This window comes from Spermophilus citellus (assembly GCF_964194105.1).
Source record: "Spermophilus citellus genome assembly, chromosome: X".
Classification (NCBI taxonomy): Eukaryota; Metazoa; Chordata; class Mammalia; order Rodentia; family Sciuridae; genus Spermophilus; species Spermophilus citellus.
This window is the reverse complement of record NC_138190.1, coordinates 132,057,078-132,067,442: the sequence shown is the minus strand read 5'-3', so window position 1 is coordinate 132,067,442 and position 10,365 is coordinate 132,057,078. Positions and strand designations below refer to the sequence as shown.

At 38.0% G+C, this 10,365-nt stretch overlaps 1 protein-coding gene across 1 annotated transcript; it reads right to left on the bottom strand.

Annotated features, from left to right (window-relative positions):
• Positions 1–4,515: 4,515 nt before the first annotated feature.
• BRS3 (bombesin receptor subtype 3) lies at positions 4,516–8,821 on the bottom strand (the record flags this gene model as incomplete). Its single annotated transcript, XM_081278330.1, has 3 exons — positions 4,516–4,935; positions 6,469–6,820; positions 8,388–8,821. The coding sequence occupies 3 exons, from the start codon at positions 8,819–8,821 to the stop codon at positions 4,516–4,518; spliced, it is 1,206 nt and encodes a 401-aa protein (XP_081134456.1).
• Positions 8,822–10,365: the final 1,544 nt, after the last annotated feature.

Sequence of the window (10,365 nt, the reverse complement as noted above, 5' to 3'; positions counted from 1 at the left end):
TCTGGTACCTTCCTCAGGCTGTAGTTCGATTCTGTTGGAAGAAAAGATGGGCAGCGACCTTATACTCTAGTACTCAGAGGTACTCAAGGTCCAAACTTGAAGCTCAATTGTAAACATTCCAGTGTAAATGCCAGTTTCACTGGTTGACTGTTTATTTTATAAATACACAACATGTTTCTTTTTTAAATAAATTTTTTCAAAAATTGTACACATTGCTGAAAGTGAAGGGGTCCATATTTTTTAATTGGGTGGACATTTATTGAACTACTAAGTGCCAAGCACTATACCAGGCTCTGGCGGCAACAGTGAATAAGACAGGCACAGTTCAAGGGAGAAAGAGTTGGAAAAGCTGGTAAATGATATGGTAGGAGAAGTACAGGATGTTGGAGAACAGCATACTTAAACTTTTGGGTCTCTGCACCACTTTAAACTCAAAAACTATTGGAGACCCCAGAGAGCTTTTTTAATAGGTGGATTATATTTATCAATATTTGTTGCTCTAGTATTAAAAATTCCACTTAAAAACTATTCGTTTAAAATAATACATTATGTGTAAACATGAGTATAATAACCCAGACTTCAGAGTAGGGAAGAGCTTCCCAGAATAAATTATTTCTACTATTCCAGTGACCTTTGCTTATAAACAGAGGTTGTGTGTAGATTCTAGAAAACCCTGGTTCCACACATACCAGCAATGTGAATCTAATTTCAATCATAATAGTGTTTTTAAAATAGTAGTTTGGGGAGCTGGGACTATAGCTCAGTGGTAGAGCACCTGCCTCATGAGGCGTGAGGCACTGGGTTCGATCCTCAGCACCACATAAAAATAAATAAATAAAAAGATACTGTGTCCATCTATAACTAAAAAAAAATATTTTAAAAAAGTAGTTTGGGGGCTGGGAATGTGGCTCAGGCGGTGGCGCGCTCGTCTGACAAGCGTGCGGGCGGCCCGGGTTCTATCCTCAGCACCACATACCAACAAAGATGTTGTGTCCGCAGAGAACTAAAAAATAAATATTAAAAATTCTCTCTCTCTCTCTTTCTCTCTCTCTCTCTCTCTCTCTCTCTCTCTCTCTCTCTCTCTCTCCTCTCTCACTCTCTCTTTAAAAAAATAGTAGTTTGGGTTTGTTTTTGTTTTCAATTACATTTTTTTTGTATCATGAAACTCTTTTCTGGTAAGAACAATTAGTGAACTGAATTTCCATGCATTTTATATGGTTTTTTTTAGACTCCTTTAAATATTGCTAAAGGTTTCTTCCTAGATCCAAAAATTGTATATAGCTGTTTCTAGCAGTGTTATTGGGCTCCTGTTTCATTCCTGAATTTATAGTATAGGTGATTATATGCTCCTTACCCTGCTGCACATGACAGTGAGTGCCTGCTGTACACCCAAGCCCTTCACAAGCAGGCGCATATTCCTTATGCCTAAGTCCCATGTCACCCAGCCACCCTGGCCCAAAGACTACCCAGAGGTCTGTGGGGTGACCTGGCAGGTTGGGTAGCAATGTGTTTTAAATTGGGTTCGGTTGTCAATAAGAGCTTCCCCCAGGAAGATTGAGTATAGAACACATGGGTGTCAGACTAGAGCAGAAGCAAGGAGACTCAGAAGGTAAAAGGAGCAACTGAAGCAGCATTAGTTACTGATACCTGATAATAATTGAGCAGTGGAATTGGGAGCTAAGCACGTTTGTACCTATGATGCCATTCTCTTTCCTGACAGTTGCTGTGGTCTATGAGGCCAGGTTCCTCTTTGTGCTTTTTCTTTTTATATTTGTACAGAATAACTCCTAGTAACAGGTGATCTGGAAACATCTCTCTTTGCAACCTGTATTTTTTTAAAAAAATTTTTGCAAGTCACAGAAACACTCAAAGTAACAAGTAAAACGGGAGTCTATAAAGATAGGTGGTAGCTCCTGAAACTCCAGAGCACAATGGACATGGGTCACATAGATACTGCTGGGCTTACGAAGAGGAATCTAAATAGCCAGCTTCTCTCTGAATAGTTGCTTCATCCTCCTCTCTCTGACCTCTGAAAGGGGTGATCGTGTGGTACTTCTGGCCTAATAGAACACAGCCTTTGTGGTAAATAGAAATACATGAATTTACCAAAATAGAGAATCCTTGGCCAGAGAAGTCACCTCTCTAGCCTAGGAACTCTTTATGGAAAGTTAAGGAACTATATCAAACTAAATTTTGTAAAAATAGCCTCTTCAAGCCCATTCTGTTCAGGAATGTTCTTGTCCCCATACCCTGTAATCTCAAGACTTAGTAGAAATAAAAAGACTTCCTTCTGACAGATTGATGGATCCTTGACCTAAGATGGTTCAAATTGCAGAAATTCTTTAAACTCAAATTTGCTATTTGCAGCAGGCACACCAGTGTTAAATGTAACACTTTGAACTTTTATGACAGACTTTCCTGATGAACATTATTTTGGTTATACCTAATTTTGGACTATGTTTTCATGATTTATAGTGTATTATTATAGTCCATATCCTAGATCTTGGGTGAGGGAAGACTGAGCAAAATTGAAACATACATGAAGTTTGTTGGGCACATGTCCCACTTCTCCACTATCTAGGGCTCTCTCCAAAGAAATGAAATCTTCCATAGGAACATTTATGGTATGATAAGCAGTAGTGTGAAAGAAATTGTGGATATTGTGGCCTACTTGTAAGGTTACCTCTGACAAAATCTGTTAAAAGAGAGACTACCCCCACTGAAAAAAATCAAAACAAAGCGATGAATTTTAACTCCAATTCTCCATCTAGGGATAGGAGGAGGTTGGCCCCCTATAAAACTATTTAGGAAATTATTTTGTATCAGATACTAACTCACTTGGGGATTACTAAGAATGAAAATAAAGAAATTTCTGTCACCTCTGGTTTTATGAACTACTAAAATGTTCTCTTGGCTTTTGTAACCTGGTACTTTTATTGTTTCTAAAATGTTATGCTTAGTAAATATGTAACTTTTACTCAAAGTGAGGAAAATGGTAATATTTTGGAGTTATGTGACTTGAAAATAGCATAGATCTTGGAGTTAAAATGTGTTCTTAGTTATATTCTGCCAGAAATGCTGTTTTTAAAATATGAATTACACAAAGCCATTTCAAACTTTTATTTCATATTTGTTTCCCCCTGCTGATTACAATGTCAACTTTAAAACAATATTAATACAATATCAGCACCCCCACTTTAAGTAAACCAGTTTTACAGAAATTTAGTCTATTGTTGATATATATCCCCTTTTTGAGCCACATCATTAGCAAAAGTTCACAACTACACAAGCCATTTAAAGAAAGCTCAAAACTACTGAAAGCACACTCAAAATTCGAGTTTTTTTAAAAGACAAATTTAACTATCTATAGTGACAAACATAAGCTTTAATTTACTTCTGAGAATACATTTTCTGAAACCACAAATCTACACCTGACAAATCTATTGACAACAGTTTTTAAAATGACAGTAACAAGCTTATTGTGGTAGCAAGTAAGAGCAGAGGATAGAAGATCAGATTCTTCCATCTGATTTCCAGGGACACAGATTAATTATGTCATACTCTTACAGGACTTAGGCACCCTTTGAGTTTAATAAAATCAAGCAAGAAAATGATCTGATGATGATTGCACATCCAGGTGTTAGGGATTTCTGTGTGGTACTTCTACATGTTTTTAGAAAGAGGGCACTGCTTACCAGAAGGAAATCAGTTTCCTTAAAGGAAGAATTTCAGACACTGGCTGGATTGCAGATGTTTTGACAGGGTCCCTTAATGACACCATAAAACATGTCCATTTATTCTTCTGCCTGTGAATAAGGTTAATTCTTAAAAATACTTGTGGAAAATAACTTTGCCCAGTTATTAATCGATGATAGTTGTAAGTAGAACCACAGTCAGTTAAGTGTTGACCCAGTAAAGCAATCATCGGCTCCAGACCCTTACTCAGTATTCACCCCCAAGCATTTACATGTCAATTGCACAGATTTATAATGAGATAGAGACTAATGGAAAAGGGCAGTCACTCTGTGAAGATATTTTTTTTTTTTAAAGAAAACTGCTTAAGAGACATTTTATCTCTTTTAGATCTCCTTTTCATACACAAATTACAATTGTAGTTGCTATGTTTATACCACATTATAAACACAAACACAATTTTATGACAATCACATGAGTGTGAGAAATTCTAAGCATCAGAGAAGCAGTGGAAACAGTGGGTTTTTAAAGTTTGATCTTGTTTCTTTTGCCTTCCCTCCTGTTCAGCCTCCCTTACATTCACTGGCATATGCAAAAGCAGTTTTCTATACTTAATGGTCTTCATTTTATTTAGACAGGCCAAAGGCATTACTGTTTGTACTTTGAAGAAAATCATGGTTCATCTCTCATTAATAGGAATCCTTCACTCCTGAGATTCCAACACAATTCACAAACAACAAAAATCTGGACACCATACACCTATTCACAGCTTAGAGTTGGATACACACTTTGGGAGGAAAAACACCATTTTTAATTGAAAAGCTAGACTGTGTCCTCTTCCTTCTTCATGCTGCACCCACTGAACAGGGCCACACTAATTTCAGACACCTGTGTGCTCCCAGTGCCAAGAACTGGGACCCTTCCCATCACAGCCAGATTGTTAAGAGGGGTAGCAGCAGGAGAAGGTTCAGACAGCTCTGCCTTGCAGCAGAAAAGCTGAGCTTTAAAATGCTTCTGGAAGGTTTTGCTCAGCCAGTAGAGAGCAAAGGGGTTTACACAAGAATTGCTAAAAGCCAGCACCCGAGAGAAAATGGTGACAATAAAATGGATGGCAGAAGGATCTACATAGTTTTCATAAGTGAATGAGTGGTAGAGATACAGTAGGTGATTCGGCAACCAGCAGAGAGCAAACAGAGCCACCAGCACCAGTACCGTTTTGGCAATTCTCTTCCGGGATTCAATCTACAGGGGGGAAGAAAAATGACACACAAAAGAATCATTTAGCTGGCAGAGATTTTTTTTCAAGCCAGTCTCTATAGATTTACACAGAAATTTACAATTAACAAACTGGTCTCCCTCTGAACATGTGGTGTGAGCTAACTGTCTGGGATGTGCCAGAAGTCAGCCTGTGGCTACAGAATACTGGCAAGTTAATTGGCATGTTTACCCGTGATCTTGGTCTCATTAACTCTATTTCAGAGACCTCCCACTGGCCCCTGATTTAAAGATACTCTAGGACGTCTCCAGTTAACTCAAGGAGTGTGGTGGAATTCCCAGCAATTTCATTTAATTAAAACCCAGGAAAGACACTATACAAAACTGCTTATGCTACATCAGCAGAGGCTGACAAGGTTAGAATAATCTTCTAGGATTCATGAATGTTGTCATGTTGGTATCCAAAAAGTCTCTAAGGGCTGGTGGTATGGCTCAATGGTAGAGTGCTTTGCTAGCATATGCAAAGCCCCAGATTTGATTCCCAGTACCAAAATGGGGGGGGGGTTATTTGTCTATATGGAAGTTTAACCATATAGTCAAAGGACTAAAACCAAATGTGCCAGCTTTAATATATAATAATAATAATAATAATAATAATAATAATAATAATAATAATACTATGCACATTTATTTAAAAGAGAAATGAACCAGATTAAGTGACGTTAACCCTTTTGTCACAGTCAGAACAAAGTTAACTGTTTCACAAAGCATTAAAAATACAATTTAAGCCTCTGAGCACCACTGTATAACTAACTGAATGAACTAGCTCCCCCAAAAGGCACAACTCTCCTCATACAGATCAGAAGGTAAATGGAATTACCTCCCTGTGTCCCAAGGGTAGAAACCCTATGAAACTATATTTTGGCAGAATCTATTTTCTTCTGTCCATATTTATATGAGGAGACTACACCTGGCTCTGGCAAAAAGGTTTTAATTAAGCTTCTGTGAGTCACTGTGTTCTCTTGCCACTGCTTTTTCATCCAGCTGCCCCCCCACCCCACCACAGTTTGCTCATCTGTGTGTAAATGGTTTGCATTGAATAATGTTATGGGTTCTTGCCAGTTCTACAATTTTGTGCATTTCTATTATTCTGCTACATTGTCTAAAACAAAATATGCTTTTCTTTATAATCTCACCTTATGTGATGTTCCTCATTATTCCATGGGGTTTTAGCTCTTCACAAATTTCAGCTGTCCCCTCTCTATTAATAATAATTCCACCATTTATTTAATTCATACTCTGCACAAGTAGCTATGCTAAGTGTTTCGTCCATATCATCTAGTCCTTGTTTACTTTTTACAGATAAGGAAATCAAAGCTCAGAGATGTTAAGTAGCTTGCTCAAGATTACTCAGCTAATATGTGATAGGGTTAGTATTAAAACCACAGTCATAACAAAAATACTGCTACTGAATTTATGCACAGGTAAATACACAGTTGCAGAAGGAGGAATTTTGGATATAAATTCAAACTATTTGTATGACTGCCAATTAATACATACCTGTTTGCGGGCATGGCTTTGTTCCTCAGTAGGTATGTTCAATGTGCTTTTGTAAAGAGTCCTAGCAATCAAAGAATAATAGACAGAGATAATTGAGAGTGGAATAATGTAGAACACTAAGAAGCACAACAGAGAATGTATTTCTTGCAGGAGCCTTTCAGAGACAGGGTAAGAGGCACATGATTCATATGTTATATTTTTGTCAGGATCTCGAAAAGTATACACATTTGAAAAGATAGCCTCTGGTAGAGCAAATATCATAGACACGATCCAGATGCAGCCAGCTTTTGCACAAGTCTTCAGGATGGCATTGGAGGGCTGTCGCTCAAGTGGCTTCACAACTGCTTTGTATCTAGAAACACATAAGCAAAAGCAAGGGTTAACATAAACACCAACATTATAGACTCTTAGGGTTAGAAGTGACCTTAGCAGTCATCCAGTTCTGCGTGTATAAACAAATCAACATTAACTGACTAGAATTGGTTACGGTTTCAAAGACACATAATACACCCCAGGATTTTATATTTATGCTAATCAGCTATTCCCTTATTCACTCCTATGAGATATTGCAGATTTGCAATTTTACATCTAGATTCTCTATTTAGAACAAATATTTTTCACTATGATTTTATGTGTGATTGAGAATAATTCACTACCTCTGTATTGCCTTAAGTGTTCTAAAAGAATTCCTTCTTTATAAGTGACTCATGTTAAACTGAATTAACTCTTTTCTTCATGAGTGAGCTGTCTTCAATCTCTCTAGAAAAGAATTCCAGGGACTTAACAGCAGTAAAGAGGTGAGGGTTAATTTCTTCTCCATTCATAAGTGCTACTTTGTTGCCTAAACTGATGGATGGAGTAGGGAGATTTAGGACAAGGAAAGAGTGAAATCCGAAGACCTGTGCCTGTACAAGTGCCTCCTCATTGGGACAAATCCACTTTAAAATATATAGCCTTTATGTGAGTCTGCCCTCAAACAGAATATAAGACTAGTCAAAGCAAAAATCCAAAAAAGACTCGGAGGAAAGCTTTTCCTCCTCTCAGATGCCAGAATCGGAAGACGCTATTCCTTCTGGTACTGCCAGGCATTGGTTACTTACAGGCTTCTTGCAGGCTTTTTAAACACCACTTTTAACATTTGGAGACTCAATTTTTTTTCATGCTTTCACAGTTATCATTCTACAATAGGAACACAGAAAAACATGGTACTTAGACTGAAAACATCCTAACACAAGAGTCCAAACACCCTGATGGTGAGAGGTTCTCACACACTCTCTCCATAAAGCTCCGAAAGTCAATCAGGATTAATTTATTTCTCTGGAAATGAAAATGTCACTGAATGCCTATGGAGAAAACTAATAGAATTAAGTGATGAAATTACACTGAGTTATCAGGGAGTTGAAAACCTCACCGTTTTTCTGTCACTAGCTAGTTTGTTGAATTTCAAATAAATTAGCTGCATGTTATCTCTTTACCTTCCTTCCTGTATACAGTAATGCATATGTGGTGGATTTCACACCTATGCCGATGTTTTCATGTTGCCTATATTGTACCACTAGGCTGCACTAATGTATAAAGCATGTTTTTTTTCTTTTACACCTGCAACAATTTGCCTTACTTAATAAGCCGGAGGAAAATAAAAACACTATTCGGTATTCTTTCAAGCAAATAATTACACTTCAAAGAAAATAAATTCCCCTGAAGCATATATTTTCATCGTCTCCCCAGATGCTAATGCCGGAATGTTAACATTTTTACACCAACTTTCATTTAAAATGCCACCAGATTTTCCAATCTTACATCCAGGTTACAGAGCGTGAGAAAAGCAGAATAAAAGCTAGTAAATGCTAAGCACAGGCTTTACTTTCTTTTTACCTAAATCCACATCCTTGCAAATAAAACAGAGAAAAGAAACTCACCTGTCAGCGCTGAGAATTGTTAATGTGAACACCGACACACCAACAGAAGTGAGCCGGATGAAAGAGAGCACCTTACAACCAATTCTTCCGAACAGCCATCCCTCTGCAAGGTAGTGGGTTGCATCCACTGGCACACAAGTCAGCAGAAGTAAAAGATCTCCAAAAGCCAGGCTGGTGATGAAAATATTTGGAACTGTTTGCATGGATTTGGTCTTGAAAAAGACTTTGATGAGAATAGCATTTCCAAGGATGCCCACTGAAATGATCACAGCATAAGTGATATAGATGGCACATAGTGCTTCTATTCCTGGAGAGTTGTCTCCGGTCCGTGCTTTATTTGTGGTATCGTTGGAAACGACAGAGCTTGATGATTCTGTGTCATTTGTGATTGAAATTAAAGTCTCATTAGGTGACTGAGGCTGCCTTTGAGACATTTCTCCTGGAGACTGGCTGTGTCTTCAATATTTCATCTGCTCAGTTCAAATGTAGTTGATTGTCATGCCCAGTGCCTACCTACGTCTAGCAATGAGGTGGTATTAGGAGAACAGAACAGAACAGAATGGAAAGAAAATCCAAGACATCCGGATACTCCTTCCCTTCAGTTGTTCTGTGACTCCCAGCATGCTTGGCTGAGCGCTTACCAATCTGGCACTAGAGAGTGGGAGGTGGAGGATGGAGGAGTCTTATTGGTGTTCCTATGACATAAGGGGAGGGAGGGGGCTGAGGAAATGCTCTGCAGTTGCTTATTCCTCCCTGTTGGGTAATCCTTTGATTAATTAGCTTAATTAAGTCATCTTATTGTTTATTAGACTCACCCTGACCTTATATCTAACCACCAGGTCTATATTGACCTTGGCGATTTTTTCCCAAAAAAAACATCACTTACCCCTCTACAAGCACATGGTAGTCTAATGCATTTTGTTTTACATGAAAAATAAGTGTAGGAGTCCCCCTGAAGCACAAAACTTGAACCCACTCTGCAAGATTTAATGTCAGAGAGGTGCTCAAGCAACAAATCCTTCATTCCTTGGCAGGGCTTATATCACCTCCAAGAAGCAATAATTCAGGTAACCCAGGCTTCATACCTAGCTCTGACATGTGGTTATTCCTAACCTTGCATATTCCCTGGCTGTGCTGCACCATTTCAAGGCAATCTTTAAAAGATGAAAAATCTAGGCAAACTACCAGTTGCTTTGTGGCTAAATGTCCTAATAGAAAAAATTTTACCATTTGTTTTAATATCACATTTCAAAAAAGAACTGTTTAGGGATTCTCTCTCTTAAAATGGTTAAAATTACCTGGACTTATTCCCAAACGAAATAATACAGAACACCACCACTTGAGATCCTGATACAATAGGATTTGTTAGAATGAAAATCATTATCTTCAGACAAGGATATGCCATAGATTACTCCAGAGGTGAGGGGAAGGTATGTGATGTTTACATCAATTGAAGGAAGTAGAAAATTAAGTCCCAGCAAGAAAAGCCCCCTTTTACAGAAAATGGCGGCGGCGGGGGGGGGGGGTGCTTGAGAATTAGATGCCAGCAGTTTGAGGGCAGCTAATAATAAAACCTGCCACAAAAATATTCTCTGAAACTATCAAACTCAATGGATATTGTTTTAGTTAGAAGAAACTTGGCATAGTAAGATATTTATAAGTATAACCATATTAGAAATTATTCTAGAAAGTGCAATGAAAAACAACAAATTATTTAGCTAGTTGATGAAGGGGAGAAGCAAACAAGCTGCTCTTTATACTGATGAATTAGGTTCAATAAATTGCACTAAGCAAAATGGATGAATTATATAGGTGACCTAGTTAATTTGAGACCCTAAACCATACCTATCCTCCTCCCTTTACAGAATCATCTCCACAGTTCAAATTACTCAGTTAAATATGTGCTTTTGATGAGGATGGGGTAAGGGAGTGTTTGCATAAGCCTCAATCCCCACGCTTTTCAGTACATATGCTCAAG